General features: G+C 41.5%; 1 protein-coding gene across 2 annotated transcripts in view; it reads left to right on the top strand.

Moving 5' to 3' along the window:
- The window catches only part of FSHR (follicle stimulating hormone receptor), a 239,644-nt gene that overhangs the window by 150,853 nt on the left and 69,532 nt on the right, over positions 1 to 19,259 (top strand). For both annotated transcript variants that reach the window (XM_073628528.1, XM_073628527.1), the window contains exon 3: positions 12,609 to 12,683. In XM_073628528.1, coding sequence (XP_073484629.1) covers positions 12,609 to 12,683 — 75 coding nt within the window. The remainder of the gene's footprint in view (positions 1 to 12,608; positions 12,684 to 19,259) is intronic.

Genomic DNA, 19,259 nt, shown 5'->3' with positions numbered 1-19,259 from the left:
TTATGCCGGCTTTTTTAGAGAAATATTTTTTCCTATTTGAATTTTTTATATGTATACCTGTGGTTTATTTTAACCAATAAATCCCCAACGTTATTACACTATTGGAGTTCTTCTCCTTGTGCTTTTTCTTAAATATGGACTCTTCCACTCCTGAGTCCCCCCTCTGATGTTGGAGCAGTTAGATTGACCGGACCATATTGCAGTTGGTGGCACACGCTGACAAGACTCGGGCAACAACTTCCCATCTGTCCCTGCAGAGGGCTATATCTGCAAGCCCATACGACCTTGCCACAGAGGAGGTCCAACGATTGGGGTAAGCGTACATCTATTACTCCTTTTCCTGCAATCAATGTGTATCCGGAAATAGTCCCTTCAGCTCATTATTTTCCTGATTTTGTGATGAGATATATTAAATGGACTTTTTCTCTCTACCTTATTTGTTGAATCTATTCATGGACTGATTATAGGTGTTATCTGGATGTGTGATCATTTATAATTTATATTTAGCACATGTAAATATTTTGTTGGATCCTTGATTAAGGATTTCATACACCTGTCACTTTTATTTCTGCTGTGATTCACACACATATTGTGTCTCCTAGGCATTTTTTCCTTAATCACATTATTGCTAGCGCACAAAATTTTTTATTTATATGTTTATCACTTCATGGATATTTGGAGTTTTTTTTGCAGCTGCATCCTTGTGAATTTAATCTTTTATCGCGTTTGGCTCATTAGCGCAGGAATGTTTTCCTTAACTTTTTTTTTTTTTTTCATCATATAAAGGACAAACATTATCCTATGTGATGATGACCTTACATGTCTCCCCTGTGCTCCACTGAATGGAATGCAAGGCACATCGCACTGCATTATATTCTTTCCCGGGCTTGATGGAAAACTGGAAACTATCAAAGGGGAACCAGAAGTGACGTCACACACCACTTCTGGGTCAACAACTTGGAATGGAGGAGAGAGGACGTGTGTCTGCTCTCCTCCCTCCCCCCACCCCCTCTACCCAGGGGCACCCGCTATGCCAGTCCCGGGCCTGTAGATGGGTAAGTGGAGGGTGCACACAGGGTGCGGAGAGTATTCGGGCGGCAGCCCAGGTGCCAGGTCGAAATTTCTGGTCGCCATGATGTTGACCTGGTGCCTGGGGTTAGTCGAGCCCTGCTTTAAAGGATAAGTTCACCTTTAGTAACAGCTCTGCCCACGCAGCTGCGTCATTGATTCACAGAGGTCCTGACTGAGACAGACGGCTTATAGTACTCAATTAAGTAACTATCTGCCCCCGTATGGGAGGTATGGGCAGACAGCTGTACTCAGTGTCTACAGGAGCCTGACATTGCACCTGCGATTTGCTGATCGTGGGTGCAATTCTCTGCAGGCTCATAAGAAAAATAAAAAAAGTGCTTTTATTTATTTTATTTTTTTAAAGAACTTAGCCTTTGATTTAGTTTAAGTAGATCTAAACATAATTACTTAAATCTCATGTTAAGGTCAATTCAAAGGTTATGTTCAATTCTTTAAATATGCAGTTTTAATTGAAGTGTCATTAAACCCACAGCTACACTTTCACACATATTATAAGATAAGATATAGCAGTAAAAACAACTGTAATTAGAACTGATTTTAAAAAAATCAGCAATCAAAAGTTTCAAATAACTTATTTTATTCTCTATATATGCTGGTCAGTTGACATTTATTCATTTGCACTGCACTGTGCAATTAGTGGGCGGAGCAAGCCTCTGATGCAGACATGGGGAAGTTGTGGTCACATGGTTTAACAAAAAAAAAAGTCTTCTAAATTTAATAATAATTGGTAATCAATCAGTCAGCACTTGGGGAAGATAGGAGGAGAGAGGGAGCTAGGGTCACTTAAAGTGTTACTAAACACAGGAGCGCACAGTCACTATATCTGTCCTCCCACAGTACACAGAACATGGAAATGCAACTATTTTAGTAAATATAAACTGCTAAATACCTTTTCTCATCAGCAGTATATAGCAGTCTTGTGATTTCTATCAGTGTCTGGTTGAAGCTTGTAGGAGGAGTTTTCATTCTCCTCTGACTGTCCTATGAGGTTGCAGGACCCCTGACCTTCTGTCTGGAGAGTGCTTATTGGACCTGTGATGATCACATGCACCCTCCCAAAAAAAAAAAGCAATACACACCAAACCAAGCATGCTCAGAGTGACTCCAAAGGCTCTGTTCTATCAGGAGATGGATTGGGGACAGTGGAAAAAGGGGAGGATCAGAGAAGACAGGATCAAACAGCCTTTTTACACAATGTGGAGGATTAAGCCCTTAAGTTCCACAGTGTGTATACCAAGCATGGTTTACTGCATATACAGACTGATTTTACTGTTGTGGGTTTAGTAACACTATAAGAAGCTGTGACTGCCCAGCATGCAAAGGAATATATAAGTGATCCTGCACTTCCAGTGTCAGTTATTGTCCGATTGGCTGCCGCAATATTGCAGTCCAGCCTGTAAGTTGCTGATCGCCGCCATTACTAGTATAAAGAATAAATAGTATAAATAAATACAAATTTCACTATACTGTATATCCCATTGATACATTTTTATTGAATATGTTTTAAAGCAGAAAAGTAAAAAAAAAAAATATTGTTTTTTTTTAAATTTTCAGTCTTTTTTTGTTTATAGCGCAAAAAAATAAAAATTCAGAGGTGATCATATATCACCAAAAGAAAGCTCTATTTGTAGGAAAAAAATGACATAAATTTTATTTGGGTACAGTGTTGTATGACTGCGCAATTGTCAGTTAAAGTAACGCAGTGCCATATAGCAAAAAGTGACCTGGTCATGAAGGGGGGTAAATCTTCCGGAGGTCATGTGGTTAAAGAAACTTTAAAAGAACAGTTACAGATCCTGCTTTGAACATCCTTGTTCAGTGACTTTATATTATGGGGTGATAACTATCTTCCAATTTTGCTCCTTCATTGTCACCTTCCTTGACGCTACAAGTGACTGTACACATGTTGTGGGCATGGTACACAATTGCCTCTATCAATAAACCGGTCCAGAGTAATAACATGTAGCCGATGCTTGGGCTAGTGCATGTAGACAGTGAAAGAGAGTAGCCTTGTGATGCAACAAACATTTATATAGTATACCATTATTAATTATACATTAATTGTATGTATATTTAATTATAATAAAAAAAATATCTATATATCCACTTAAGGACCGAGCCTCCTTCTGAGATTTGTTGTTTACAAGTTAAAAACTGTTTTGTTTTTTTTTTGCTAGAAAATTACTTAGAACCCCCAAACATTATATATATTTTTTTTCTAACACCCTAGAGAATAAAATGGCGGTCGTTGCGGTACTTTCTGTCACACCGCACTTTTTTTGGAAAAAATACACTTTTTTAATTAAAAAATAAGACAACAGTAAAGTTAGCCCAATTTTTTTTTATATTGTGAAAGATAATGTTACGCCGAATAAATTGATACCCAATATGTCACGCTTCAAAATTGCGCCCACTCGTGGAATGGCAACAAACTTTTACCCTTAAAAATCTCCATAGGCGACGTTTAAAAAAATTCTACAGGTTGCATGTTTTGACTTACAGAGGAGGTCTAGGGCTAGAATTATTGCTCTCGCTCTATTGATCACGGTGATACCTCACATGTGTGGTTTGAACACCGTTTTCATATGTGGGCGCTACTCAGGTATGCGTTCACTTCTGCACACGAGCTCAGCGGGACGGGGCACATTTAAAAAAATTTTTTTTCTTATTTATTTTACTTTTTATTTTTTATTTTTACACTGTTCTTTTAAAAAAAATTGTGTCACTTTTATTCCTATTACAAGGAATGTAAACATCCCTTGTAATAGAAAAACAGCATGACAGGACCTCTTAAATATGAGATCTGGGGTCAAAAAGACCTCAGATCTCATATTTACATTAAAATGCAATAATAAAAAAAAAAAAATTAAAAATGGCCCTTTAAGAGCTATGGGCGGAAGTGACGTTTTGACGTTGCTTCCGCCCTGCAATGCTATGGAGACAGGTCGGGGCCATCTTTCCCTCACTTGTCTCCATGTCAGGCTAGGGAGAGGATCCGATCGCCTCCACCGCTACTGATGGCTCCGGTAAGCGGCGAAGGGCACCGGAGCTCAGCGGAAGGGGGACCCCTCTCCCGCCGCCGATAAAAGTGATTTCGCGGCGAATCCACCGCAGAGACCACTTTTATCTTCAAGTGGACTGCTCGCTGAAGAAGAGGATACCGGGGTTATGGCAGCTAGCTGCTGCCATAACAACGATATTCCTCTTCAAAGTACCGATGTATAACGGCGATGGGCGGTCCGGAAGTGGATATATTTTATATATATAGATATAAATATCTATTTATATATAGATATACTGTATCTATCTATCTATCTATCTATCGATCGATCGATCGATCGATCGATAGATATAGATATATCTATCTATCTATCTATATATATATCTATATATATAGATAGATATAGATATATATCTATATCTATCTATCTATCTATCTATATATAGATAGATAGATAGATAGACAGACAGATCTATTTGTGTGTGTATCTTACATATTCAAAGTTGACCTAATTTTTTATCACTTAAAAATCTAAAAAAAAAAACAATAGAACGTCAGCAAGCAAGTATTCTAGTTCAAGTAAAGGACAACAACAAATGGTTATTAAAAGCACCCAAATAACTGCAATAGAATTACTCAAAAAATATATGAAATAAATTATCTAATTTACCTAAAAATACCCAAGAACATCAACAAGGTCCCTGTCTAAGTATATGATTAAATATATACATATCAAACTTGATCACTCATGAAATAAATCATAAATACTGCCAATATTAAGTCTAATATCCAAAAGCAAGAATACTGAACTCACAATCCATCATACACATAATAGGTGCTCGTTGTCCTTTGTAAATATATATATTATAATTATGTAAAATATTTCCTGAAAAGTTCATATTCATCCAACTGGAAACTCCACCGGTCTCCTGCTGTCCGCTGATATGGTCTCCATATGTGGGGAAATTAAGGCACAAGTAAGAATAAAAGACTAGGAACATTCAGTGATTTTCTATTTACGTATGGAGGCTTAAAGTGGATCCGAACTCAAAAAATGAAGATATGCTTTATATAACTTTTTATAGAAAACACTTGTATAGGGAACATTTAGAAATGTGGCTAGAATTGCCCTAAAAAATGACCTTTCATTTTGAATTCATCCCGAAAAATAACAGTGCACTTCCTGCTGAGGGATGCGCCAAACATACCTGGATTCTGAGAAAGAACATGACTAAAGCTTGGGTGCAGGATTTTGAACCCCATTGAAGTCAATGGGAGCCTAATGTTAAAAAAGTAAGGGCCATTTATTTCCTGGGCTAATAGGAAAAGGATTGTTAAGTAAATATTGGGGGGGGGGGGGGGGGGGGGCTGGGCATGTACCAAAGGAAATAAAAGAAAAACAAAATAGCATTTAGCTTAGAGCAGTAATTTTAATAATATGTTAAGGTCAAAATTACCAATGAAAAATTATTTTAAATAGCATGCCCTGGAGGTTCCCTTAACCTGCCTGTGAAGTGTACGAGGTATTTAGCCTATTGTATTTCAAATAAAAATTACATATACAAAGAAAAAAATGCTGTTTAATTTGCTGAATTTAAACATTCTCAAATCATTTAGTAAATCCGCCTTCAAGTCTCTACTCAGGCAAGAAGACAACCTTTGACCACCACTCTTGCTTGTGTTGCCCATAAGGAAATAACTATGCATAGCTTAAATGAGAATTCCTCCCCTTGAATCGTGTTGGATGTTTATGATACAAAGGTTGGATTTCATTAATCAAGACTGTATATGTTCTGTTTTGGTGCTTTCTTTCTTACACATTAGTCTTTACTCAAGCAAAGAGCCAACCTCTGGCCATCACTCTTGTGTGAGCTGCCTATAGGGAAATAACCCTGTCTCTAAAGCTTATGACCTCACTGAAAATTCCTACCCTTGAAGCGTGTAGGATGTTATGATACATGAATCTGAATATAATTAAATTTGGACAGTATATGTTCTGTTTTTGAAGCTTTCCTCCTTGCACACTATGGGGTTAATTCACTAAAACTGGAGAGTGCAAAATCTGGTGCCGCTCTGCATAGAAACCAATCAACTTCCATTTTTTTTTAAAGCCTAATTAAACAAGCTTAAGTTAGAAGTTTATAGGCCACCATGCACAGCTGCGCCAGATTTTGCCCTCTCAAGTTTTAGTAAGTCAACCCCCATGTCTCTACTCATGCAGAGAGCCAACCTTTGGGTACCACTCTTGGGTGAGTTGCCTATAGGGAAATAATTTCCTCTACACAGCTTGAGACCTGACTGAAAATTCCTACCCTTGAAGTGTGTAGGATGTTTATGATACAGGAATCTGACTATAGAGTCAGGTCCATAAATATTGGGACATTGACACAATTCTAATCTTTTTGGCTCTATACACCACCACAATAGATTTGAAATGAAATGAACAAGATGTGCTTTAACTGAAGATTTTCAGCTTTAATCTTAGGGTATTTACATCCAAATCAGGTGAACACTGTAGGAATTACACCAGTTGGTATATGTGCCTCCCACTTTTTAAGGGATCAAAAGTAATGGGACAGATTAACACTCATCCATCAAACTTTCACTTTTGAATACTTGGTTGCAAATCCTTTGCAGTCAATTACAGCCTGAAGTCTGGAACGTATAGACATCACCAGACGCTGGGTTTCATCCCTGGTGATGCTCTGCCAAGCCTCTACTGCAACTGTCTTCAGTTCCTGCTTGTTCTTGGGGCATTTTCCCTTCAGTTTTGTCTTCAGCAAGTAAAATGCATGTTCAATCGGATTCAGATCAGGTGATTGACTTGGCCATTGCATAACATTCCACTTCTTTCCCTTAAAAAACTCTTTGGTTGCTTTTGCAGTATACTTCGGGTCATTGTCCATCTGCACTGTGAAGCGCCATCCAATGAGTTCTGAAGCATTTTGCTGAATATGAGCAGATAATATTGCCTGAAACACTTCAGAATTCATCCTGCTGCTTTTGTCAGTAGTCACATCATCAATAAATACAAGAGAACCAGTTCCATTGGCAGCCATACATGCCCACGCCATGACACTAGCACCACCATGCTTCACTGATGAGGTGGTATGCTTTGGATCATGAGCAGTTCCTTTCCTTCTCCATACTCTTCTCTTCCCATCACTCTGGTACAAGTTGATCTTGGTCTCATCTGTCCATAGGATGTTGTTCCAGAACTGTGAAGGTTTTTTTAGATGTTTTTTGGCAAACTCTAATCTGGCCTTCCTGTTTTTGAGGCTTGCACACCATGTCTCTACTCAAGCAAAGAGCCAAATTTTGGCCACTGCTCTTGGGTGAACTGCCTAAGAGAAATAACTCTGTCTACCCAGCTTAAAGCAGAGGTCCGCCCACCGCTTCAAAAATTAACAGCCAGCAGCTGCACATACTGCAACTGCTGACTTTTAATAATTGGACACTTACCTGTCCTGGAGTCCAGCGATGTTGGCACCGCACCTGATGTTTACTTCAGCTGTCAGGTGCCTGCCGTCTCCATTGCGAGTAAGGGAACCCAGCAGTGAAGCCTTGGCTCCGCTCCGCTCCTCTCTCCTATTGGCCCGGCAGCCGATGAAGGAGGAGGGAGCCCGGGCGGTGACGTCAATACCCACGACTGAGGCTCCTGGAAGTGGGAACAGGATACCTGTGAAAGACAGGTATCCTGTCCTCCCTCCCCCAAAGGTGCCAAATGTGGCACTGGAGGGGGGGGGAGTACAACGAGCGGAAGATTCACTTTTGGGTGGAACTCTGCTTTAAGACCTAATTGAAAATTGCTACCCTTGAAATGTGTTACATTTTTATGATACAAGAGTCTGAATTTAAATAAATATGGACTGTATATGTTCTGTTTTTTGGCACTTTCCCCCTTGCAAATCCAGTCCTTGGTTCAAAAACCTGGTTGTGCAGATTTTAAAATCATTTGGCAGGTAAAACAGCTGGCACATGTCAAATTTAACAGCTACTTGCCGGGAGTTCAGCTTCAATTTGTACATTTCCTCCTGTAGGTTTTGCAAAATATTGTAAAATAAAATAATATAATTGTCAAAAATAATCACTTTTGGCTAAAGGTCCTTCCCGTGACAGACACAAATGATTTCACCGGCTGTCTAAACTTATGACACTAATCACTGTGTCAGTGATACACCTACATGAAAGTTTAAACTCATTTGAGTTAAAAAGAAATAACTTTAGTTTTTCTTCAAGAAAGTATCTGTGGGTGATAAGAAAAAGAAATCTGTGCTGTACAGAAACCCTTAGTAATGAGGCAAAGTGTAATATTTCACAGAAATGTCAACACCTGCCAGTTTATGTGATAAATACAATGTTTGTCATTTGCTCGATGGAAAGTACGTTGGTGGTATTTTTACCTACTGACTTTGTTACGCTGTCATATAGCTGAAAGGCTGCTGTTTTGCAAGGATACGCCTGATTTATATAACATTTATACAGATACAAATATACAGCAAGTAGCACAAACTGGATGTTCAGACTTGTGTAGGACACATTTGACAACCCAATCTTTATGCAGTAGCTTCCCATCTGGTATCTTCTATCTGAATGTCTTAAAGCTGAACTCCGGCTTTACCTTCAATCTTTCACAGTTGTAAAGGCTCCTCTCCTGTACTGAAATTGCTTCTCACAGTGTGCATTAGAAGTTGCAACAAGTCAGACCCCCCCTCCCCACCTCCTCATTTCCTGGCCCAAGGACCTTTACTATCCAGCCTAGCCTAACTGTAGCCCACCCTTTTCTTTCACTGGATATTAGTTCTTTCAACCATGGAGGCATTCCATATGAGCCTTACCAAAACCAATCTGCATACAAATACAGCCTGCCTATGAATGTGCAGTCTTACAAACCAACATCCATCCATAAAGGAATCTTGATATTTGCATGATGCCTTTCCATTGCCAGCCCCCCCATCAGCCGTGAGTACTAAGGCAAAATATAAGCAAGTTAAACTTCAGCTTGAAAATTTATCTTCACCCAATATCCTCACCAAAATGTGACATTCCATCTTATCACACAATTATATGAAAGCTGAATTCCAGAAAATCAGCAATTTTGCAAAAAGTGCAGGCACGCTACAACTTAAGTCCAATTAGGTGCATGTCACCACTAGGACTTATTTCTATTACTTATATGGGACAGTTTTATTTCACTCCCGAAGGATACACTCTGTGAGAGGAGAGAAGCACACAGAGCAACTATGCCCCACCCTCCCCTCTGCTGCCCATTCATAGAAGCCTTTGTTTTTTGTGAATGTGCTCACATAATACAAAGGCTTCTGTGAATGGGCAGAAGGAGGGGCTGGGTGAGCATAACAGTTCCAGCAGTTTTTGAAGGAACTGAGACCACATTAAGCAGTGTCAGAGCTCCTAAAGTCATCTTCCTGGAGCACAATAAACCTGTCATGTGAATAATAATAATAAGGAGAGGTAGCAGAAACCTCAGTGGACTTAAAGTGGTTGCAAAGTCAGGATTATAAAACACTACCATCCTCTCTGTTTTATCAAGATCTACAGTATAATGTGTCCATTTTTTAAAAATGCTAATCCTTAATACCTAATCTCACAGCAATGATTTGCGGTCACGTGACATTCCTTGGCTCTCCTTCTCCCGATGTAAGGAATACGGAGGGAGGGGCTGAGATAACCCTCTGACATCAGCCAGCCAGCAGAGGAATGTCACATGACCGCTGTGAGAGAAGGTATTTATGATTAAAGTTTTTAAAAAATGGACACCTAGTAGTTTAGATGGGGTTTAGAGGGGATGCAAGTTACTTTTAAATGGTATTTCAAGTGACAGGGAAGAGCAGTAGGAGGGGAGGGGCGGGTAGGAGATTGCACTCATACACAGGCATCAGAACTGACAGGCAGGGAGGGAGGGGAAAAGGGAGAGACAGAGAGCGGAGAGCAGATAGCGTGATGACGGTTGCACATAAACTGACCACGGTACCACGGTATCATGGATCAGCAACCATGATTATTGTGGTCAGCAGAGACATTGGGACACAGGAACAGGCAGGACGAACCAGGTATTTTTACATCATATAATAGGACATATTACACAGTACAAGCACTGTGCTGTTTGACATGCCTTAAAGGAACAAGATATGTGTGTGTGTGTGTGTATATATATATATATATATATATATATATATATATATATATATATGTGTACAGTTTCTCACAAAAGTTACACTGAAGAAATGATACTTTGCTACAATGTAAAGTAGTGAGTGTACAGCTGGTATAACAGTGTAAATTTGATGTCCCCTCAAAATAACTCAACACACAGCCATTAATGTCTAAACCACTGGCAACAAAATTGAGTACATTCCTAAGTGAAAATGTCCAAATTGGGCCCAATTAGCCATTTTACTGCAGTGTCATGTGACTCGTTAGTGTTACAAGGTCTCAGGTGTGAATGGAGAGCAGGTGTGTTAAATTTGGTGTTATCGCTCTCACTCTCTCATACTGGTCACTGGAAGTTCAACATGGCACCTCATGGCAAAGAACTCTCTGAGGATCCGAAAAAAAATTGTTGCTTTACATAAAGATGGCCTAGGCTATAAGAAGATTGCCAAGACCCTGAAACTGAGCTGCAGCACGGTGGCCAAGACCATACATCGGTTTAACAGGACAGGTTCCACTCAGAACAGGCCTCACCATGGTCGACCAAAGAAGTTGAGTGCACATGCTCAGCATCATATTCATAGGTTGTCTTTGGGAAATAGACGTATGAGTGCTGCCAGCATTGCTGCAGAGGTTGAAGGGGTGGGGGGTCAGCCTGTCAGTGCTCAGACCATACGCTGCACACTGCATCATATTGGTCTGCATGGCTGTCCTCCCAGAAGAAAGCCTCTTCTAAAGATGATGCACAAGAAAGATTGCATACAGTTTGCTGAAGACATGCAGACTAAGGACATGGATTACTGGAACCATGCCCTGTCGTCTGATGAGACCAAGATAAACTTATTTGGTTCAGATGGTGACAAGCATGTGTGGCAGCAACACAGTGAGGAGTACAAAGACAAGTGTGTCTTGCCTACAGTCAAGCATGGTAGTGTCAAGGTCTGGGGCTGCATGAGTGCTGTCGGCATTGGTGAGCTACAGTTCATTGGGGGAACCATGAATGCAAACATGTAATGTGACATACTGAAGCCGTGCATGACCCCCTCCCTTCGGAGACTGGGCCGCATGGCAGTATTCCAACATGATAACAACCCCAAACACACCTCCATGATGGCCACTGCCTTGCTAAAGAAGCTGTAAAGTTGATGGACTGGCCAGGCATGTCTCCAGATTTAAACCCTATTGAGCATCTGTGCGGCATTCTCAAACGGAAGGTGGAGGAGAGCAAAGTCTCTAACATCCACCAGCTCTGTGATCATGGAGGAGTGCAAGGGGACTCCAGTGGCAACCTGTGAAGCTCTGGTGAACTCCATGCTAAAGAGGGTTAAGGCAGTGCTGGAAAATAATGGTGGCCACACAATATATTGACACTTTGGGCTCAATTTGGAGATTTTCACTTAGGGGTGTACTCACTTTTGTTGCTAGCGGTTTAGACAATAATGGCTGTGTGTTGAGTTATTTTGAGGGGACAGCAAATTTACACTGTGGCCACATGTCGCCTCCATCCAGACCCATGTCTTCTGGACTGTAGAGTGAAAAGATCCTCTTTGGGAGCCCTCATCACTACTCAGTGATGTGAACCTTTACTATTGGCTGCCCATCAGCAGGACCCTGAAGACTCAAACATCATGTTGAGGTCACAGACTGGCTGGAGGCATGGAAGAACTGCAGCAGTGAATCGGGTGAGTAAAACACTGCTTTGAAGGGCTTTAAAAAAAAAATTAAAAAATTGGTGAATGGTAGGAATGGGGAAGAGGGGTGAAAAATCAAAGGAGTATTTGATTACTTCCTGTGTAGCAATACAGATTTAACTTCATATTATTTTACTGTGAAAGCTGCTGGTCTGCTGGCCATCTCTTTCCACAATTCCTGGGTCCCCTGCATGCTTTGCTACTTCTCCTCGGCTGTTTACTCTCCATTTCTAAGGACTACATACCCCATGGTACCTTGCTGCCTGCAAGCAGTGATTGTTATACTGACTCCGCCCCCTAAAACACCTCTTCTCATTACCTCTGTGGTTCAGAAGGCAGGCTCTGTGAAATGTGTGACGCAGCATCACTCACTCATAGGACATAGTGAATATGTGTCAAGTCATTTAAGAAAGTAAATGTGTGGAGCTTCTCAAAGTAAGTTTACAAACTTCAAGATTACTCAGATTAATAGCAGTAGGCTAGAAATAATTGAAATATAATATGAAAATGAATATATGATTTTAAATTTTGAGCACAGAATCATAATATATGTATTGTGTTAGCGTAGACGATCTTTGTTTAAATTATAGGATCATTTTTCTGTCTGTTCAACAACCATTGTTTAACTTGCCTGCTGTACATTTATTATACAGAGAGATATCTGAAAATTATGACTTGAAATCAATAGAGGCCAACGTATTCTCAAACAACCCGCAACTGCAGGAAATGTAAGTACTGGTATCTCAAATATTTAAGAAGATATGACATATTAACCGATTGTCTGTTAGAAAAAGGAGAACTGTTCTGAATGAACCCAGGAAAGCTCCTGTACAGTCTGCTAAATGTCAAAGTGATAAAAGATTTTTACAAAATATAGAGGAGTTCCACATAACTGTTATGTTTTATATGGAGCTACATCACGCCCCTATGTGGTTTGGGGCTAAATTCTAACCAGCTTTGCAATGTTTTCTAAGTTACTTTTGTTAAATCTTCATTTTACAAACACTTATTACAGGTTTCATCCATGGCACCCTGTTTTAATTTTTGGCTAACTCATTAAACTACTTTAACCACTTGACCTCTGGAAGATTCACCCCCTTAATGACCAGGCCATTTTGGGCCATAGTAACACTGTACTGCTCTGGGGAGGTGATCAGGATTTTTTTTTTATATACTGATTGCTTATAACTGAATTTTACAGTTAAAAGCAACCAATTTGTTTCTGAATGACAACTATTCATTCAGTGTTTACCATTGTGATTGGCTGTGATTGGCCAATCACATGGTACAGATGGACTGTGGTTGGCCCTGTCTGTACCATGTGATGACTGTGACCAATCACAGAGCTCACCACAATAGTACATAATGAAAGGCATGAATCAAAACCTTTCATTGTGTACAACTATCATGTGATCTGCTGTGATTGGCCACAGCTAATCACATGGTACAGATGGACTGTGGTTGGACCTGTCTGTACCATGTGATGAATGTGACAAATCACAGAGCTCACCACAATAGTACATAATGAAACGCATGAATCAAAACCTTTCATTGTGTACAACTATCATGTGATCTGCTGTGATTGGCCACAACAATCACGGTACAGTGATCTGTCCTCCGCTGTGTCCGGTGGACACAGCGGAGGACAGATCGTGTCAGAGCGCGGCCTGATCCTGGGTGGACGTATGACATCCTCCCAGAACATCAGTGCTCGTTTTACAATAGGACAGGCGGGTAGGGGTTAATAATAATGTTAAACAGGACAAATAGAGAGGGTTATTCTCCCTAATGGGGGCACAGACAACAATAACAACCTAATAGGTGTTCTATTCCCTCTCCACAATATCCAGAACTAAAAAAAACAGTTTTGCCCTTAGTGGTACTTCAACCCCTTGGCGCCAGCCGTACGCAAATATGAAGCCTCTCGGTGCCTGGTCCTTAGCGCTGAGGGGCCACATATTTGCGTTAATTGCCACCAATACGCCTGTGTCAAGAGCGCGTGCTCCTGGCACAGTTACCGTTGCCTAACCAAAAGCTCACGATCCTTGAGATCGGGAGTTTTCGTACCACACGACCGCCAATCACATCTGTCACTTGATCTTAAGCCGCACCCAGCCTACTGGCATCATAAACCTCTTAAATGGCCAGGAGGCGCTGTCGCTAGGAGGTTAAAGTGCAGCTCCACCCAAAAGCGAAAGCTCCGCTTGTTCGCACCTTCCACTGCCACGTTTGGCACTTTTTCGGGGGGAGCGGGTACCTGGTTTTGACAGGTACCCACTCCCACTTCCGGGTAAGATCGCCGATCTACTGCTTTTCCGGCTCCTCTCCTCCTTCCCCCTGCTGCCTTCTGGGACACACACAGGTCCCAGAAGATGGTGGGACCATTCAAAAAGTGCAGCGCGACTCGCGCATGCACAGTAGAAAACCGGCTGTGAAGCCTGAAGGCGTCACTGCCGGTTTCCCTTACTTACAATGCTGGCACCTGCACCCGAAGCCGATTAACGAATCGCCTTGGGGTGCCAACATCGCGGGATCCCTTGACAGGTAAGTGTGTCCTTATATGTCCTTATACAGTATATGTAGCTGCTGACTTTTAATTATATTTTTTTCCAGACTGGAGCTCCTCTTTAATGCATTGCAATGCAACCACGTAATTGGCTGATCGAGTAATAAAATGAACAGGTGTACTAAATTGCTCCATGGGTGTATATGGTCTGGTCTTCATTGCCCCTACTTATTTTCCAATCACTATGCACTTATGGAGACAGCGTTGAATTACTGAGCTTACATAAGAACATAAGAAATGCATGAATAAGTATTTATTATGAAGTATTTCTTAGGTCTGCATATCATTTTATTAATGAACAAAGTTACATGACCGAGAGGTCAGTCTCTGACAACTTTTAAACTAAATAAGGCCCAGTGGGATCTATTAAGCTTGTGTTTTCACTAATAAAGCTTTTACAGACTCATATAAACAAGAATGATACATCGGGCTCCCTGTGTCTTGACACTTGCACCATTCATTGGGATCTCATCCAAAACGGTTCCATTAAAGCCTTTCTCCTCTTCATGGATCAGTGCCAGAGAAGGTTACAATAGCTGAGTTAGCCCTTAATTTGCTGTCATTTATGCATTTTTATTTAGTTGCAAAAAATGTTTTCTCCTGATATGTTTATTTCAATCTGCAAAAAAAGGGTTTTAGGAAAGGGTGGATGTTATTATTTTTTTCCATTATAAAGGTTTTAGGGCTCGTCCAACCTAGAAGCAATGTGCTAATGATTTGAAAGAGCTTATTACATTCACCGGAATACAAAAATTGCTGTAATAGAGCCAAAATCACATATGCATTAATGAAGACTGTTGTAATTGGAAAAAGAGGTGTTTGCCAACTTACATGAATTCACATTTTTGCTGATATGAACGGGCACAGAGTGTATTTTGTTACTCTTGAAGGATGTGTCTGGTGACAAGGGGAATGTTTTTAACAGCGACTGCTGCGTATTTGTCCCATCACTTATGAAGCTTCCAGGGTGGCATGCCAGCTTTTACATCAAAACTCAAAAGCCAATGTTCTTTTCTTTAATATTTCCAAAAAGTAAAGCCTCGTACACACGGTACGATTGTTGGCAGGGGATTGTCTGTTGACAGACTGTTGTCTTAAAATCTTAGCGTTAGTACACGCCTTGTGACAATTGTTGTCCAACTTTCCGCCAACAAATGCTGGATGACAGGCTAGTAAATTTTCGGCGGACAACGGATTGACGTCAGATTTTCATATGGTCAGTACACAAATCCGTCACACAAAAGTCAAAAAGTACAAACACGCATGCTTGGAATCAATGCTCACCAAACACGAAATTAGCAGAAGGGGCCCAAAGGGTGGCGCTCAAGAGCTGAAATTCCTCGTAGTACCTCACTATGTTTGTGTTTGTGGGACGACAATTGTGTACCGATCCTGGCACACTCCCTTTTGACAAAAATCAGAGGCACGGTTGGCCAACAATCGTACCGTGTGTACGAGGCTTTAAAGTATAGCTGTCATAACAGCGGACAATTCAAACTAAGCACATGAGGAATGCATTCCAAAAAAAAAATAGAACCAGATACACCATATTGTCAATGTATTGGGACACCAGCCATTACACTTACATGAGCTTTAATGGCATCCCAGTCTTAGTCCGTAGGGTTCAATATTGAGTTGGCCCACCCTTTGCAGCTATAACAGCTTCAACTCTTCTGGGAGGGCTGTCCACAAGGTTAAGGAGTGTGTCTATAGCAGGGATCTCAAACTGATGGCCCTCCAGCTGTTGCAAAACTACAGGTCCCATCATGCCTCTGCCAGTGGGAGTCATGCTTGTAACTGTCAGCCTTGCAATAGCTCATGGGACTTGTAGTTTTGCAACAGCTGGAGGGCCTCCAGTTTGAGACCCCTGGTCTATAGGAATGTTTAACCATTCTCCCAGAAGTGCATTTGTGAGGTCAGGCACTGACGTTGGATGAGATGGCCTGGCTCGCAATCTCCTCTCTATATCACCCCAAAGGTCTTCTATCAGGTTGAGGTCAGGGCTCTGGGCAGGCCAGTCAAGTTCCTCCACCCCAAACCTGCTCATCCATGTCTTTATGGACCTTGCTTTGTGCACTGGTGCGCAGTCATGTTGGAACAGGAAGAGGCCATCCCCAAACTGTTCCCACAAAGTTGGGGGGCATGAAATTGTCTAAAATGTCTTGGTATGTTGACGCCTTAAGAGTTCCTTTCACTGGAACTAGGGGGCCAAGCCCAACCCCTGAAAAACAACCCCACACCATAATCCTCCCTCCACCAAATGGTTTGAACCAGTGCACAAAGCAAGGTCCATAAAGACATGGATGAGCGAGTTTGGGGTGGAGAAACCTGACTGGCCTGCTCAGAGTCCTGACCTCATCCAAATAGAACACCTTTGGGATAAATTAGAGTGCACACTGCGAGCAAGGCCTTCTCCTCCAACATCAGTGCCTGACCTCACAAATGCGCTTCTGAAAGAATGGTCAAACATTCCCATAGACACACTCCTAAACCTTGTGGACAGCCTTCCCAGAAAAGATGTAGCTGTTATAGCTGCAAAGGGTGGGCCAACTCAATATTGAACCCTACGGATTAAGACTGGAATGCCATTAAAGTTCATGTGCATCTAAAGGCAGGCGTTCCAATACTTTCGGTAACTTAGTTGATATGCATGTAGGCAGGTGAAGTCTACTTTCTCCAATACAGGTGTCACTCGTCACAGCGGCCCTGTAGCTAGAGAAGAAGTCAAAAGGAACCCTCAATGCTTTTTTGGGTTAATGGGGAAGTGATCCAGTTGGATGCTGCCGCCGCATGTGACTATGGCAGCCGTTTTTGATTAGGCAGAGCTTATTTAAGGTCCTGGCTCCCAGGTTTGGAGTGCATTTTATGAGTGGTTGAGTATGGACAGGTACCCCGCCTGTTAGGGACAGTACTAGCGGTAGAGAAAGGCTTTGGACGAGGAGAGATAGCGTAGGGTCGCATCTCCTTGGACCTCACCCCACTTGGGCATAAGATGGCCAGGCCGCATTTCTGCTCTCTTAACAATACTGTCATTTCAGCTGATACCCGCTCTCTTCACATTATTGGAAACTGTGAGTGCACCCAGTTGGGCAGCCTTTCCACTGAGTTTGTTGTGAACTGTTGTTGTGTTATTACAATACAAGTTTTCCATTGCACCTGACTGTGTGAATTATTGCCGCCACTCCCGCTGCAACTCATTTACATGCAAATGTCAGCTTTTCCTGTAAAAAACGGGCCTAGTCCCACCTTACTGATTGGCCCTTTAATGTTCTAGGTGGCCTCATTGACCAATAGGGCGGTTTAGAAGGAATGAGAGGGCAAGACCAAGCTACATTTCTTCAAGAAAAGACAAAATTTGCTTAAAAATTCTGTATTTACTGTATATTCCTGGATTCACAGATCCTTTTAAAGCTGAACACCAGGCAGATGTAAAAGATAGAAATAAATGCAGCTCTGCATTAGAACATCACTAAATCTATTTTTTTTATATGCAACCGGTATAAGCACACCAATTAAAAAAGGTTTTAGCATATTGTAGTCCCTATAAAGCAAAGCTCATACTGGGAGAGAATAAAGCAGACACCACCATAACATTATGTCCACCCACCTACTATTTAGTAGGTCCACCTTTTGCTGCCAAAACAGCCCTGACCCGTCGAGGCTGTAGACCTCTGAAGGTTTGCTGTGATATCTGGCTCCAAGCCTTCAGTAGTAGATACTTTAAAGTCTAAGTTCACCTTTTTTTTTTCTAAACTCCAGCTCCCCTATGTACCAATATAGCATTCATGTACTTTTGTTGCCAAAATATCAAAGCTTTCCATTAAATCTACAGACACTTAATTCACTGTCCTCATCAATGTTTCCAAACGTATCTATTAGTTCTGCCTTACTTCTTGGTCAGACTAGGGGTCATGACACAGGAAGGAGTTGACCAGCTGACCTCATTAGCACACACCCTGAATCCTCCACCCGCCCACTCCCAGCTGCACGTTTTTTAAATGAAATGCAATCAATCAGAGATCACCCTTCTCACTAAATACACAATATGCAATCATATTGCATAGTGTATGGCCATCGTACATAGGAGGGAGTGGACAGAAACACTCAGCTGTCAAGTCCCGTTCAAAACTTTGTGTAGCGGGAACTCACATTCTCACATGCTTTTTTTTTTTTTTCTAGTGGGGGGGGGGGGGCAGTCCATCCACCTGAATGGGCTGCCCTACACACAGCAATCGCCCCAAAGAAGCTTCAGAACTTTTTGTAGAGTGGAGCTTGGTGCGATTTACTGAGATTTTTGGTGCAGCGCATTTCTGAAATGCAAGGAAACGCACAGATGTGAATGGAGCCTCGTTGTTCTTGTATTATCGCACTAATTTCTCTTTCAGGATCCATTCACATCTAGCATAGTGGGAGCGAAGGTTTTGTGTCTCGTTTTTCCTGTGACACGCATAGGGAAGCCTGTTGCTTTCAATTGGCTGCACTGCTTGTAGGTTATGGGACATTCACATCTGTGCATTTCCTTGCATTTCAGAAATGTGCTGCACCAAAAATCACAGAAAAAACGCACCAAGCTGAGCTCTAAAAAAAAGTTCTGAAGCTTCTTTGGGGCGATTGCTGTGTGTAGAGCAGCCCTTTCAGGTAGATGGGCTGCCCTATGTGTGATGAGTGAAAATGCTTCAAAATGCCTCACCCCCCCCCCTCACTAGAATAAAAAAAAATGCATGTGGGAATGTGAGAT

Source organism: Aquarana catesbeiana, linkage group LG04 (assembly GCF_042186555.1).
Source record: "Aquarana catesbeiana isolate 2022-GZ linkage group LG04, ASM4218655v1, whole genome shotgun sequence".
In the NCBI taxonomy this organism is placed as follows: Eukaryota; Metazoa; Chordata; class Amphibia; order Anura; family Ranidae; genus Aquarana; species Aquarana catesbeiana.
The sequence above is the reverse complement of the archived record's forward strand: the minus strand, read 5'-3'. Positions and strand labels throughout refer to the sequence as shown.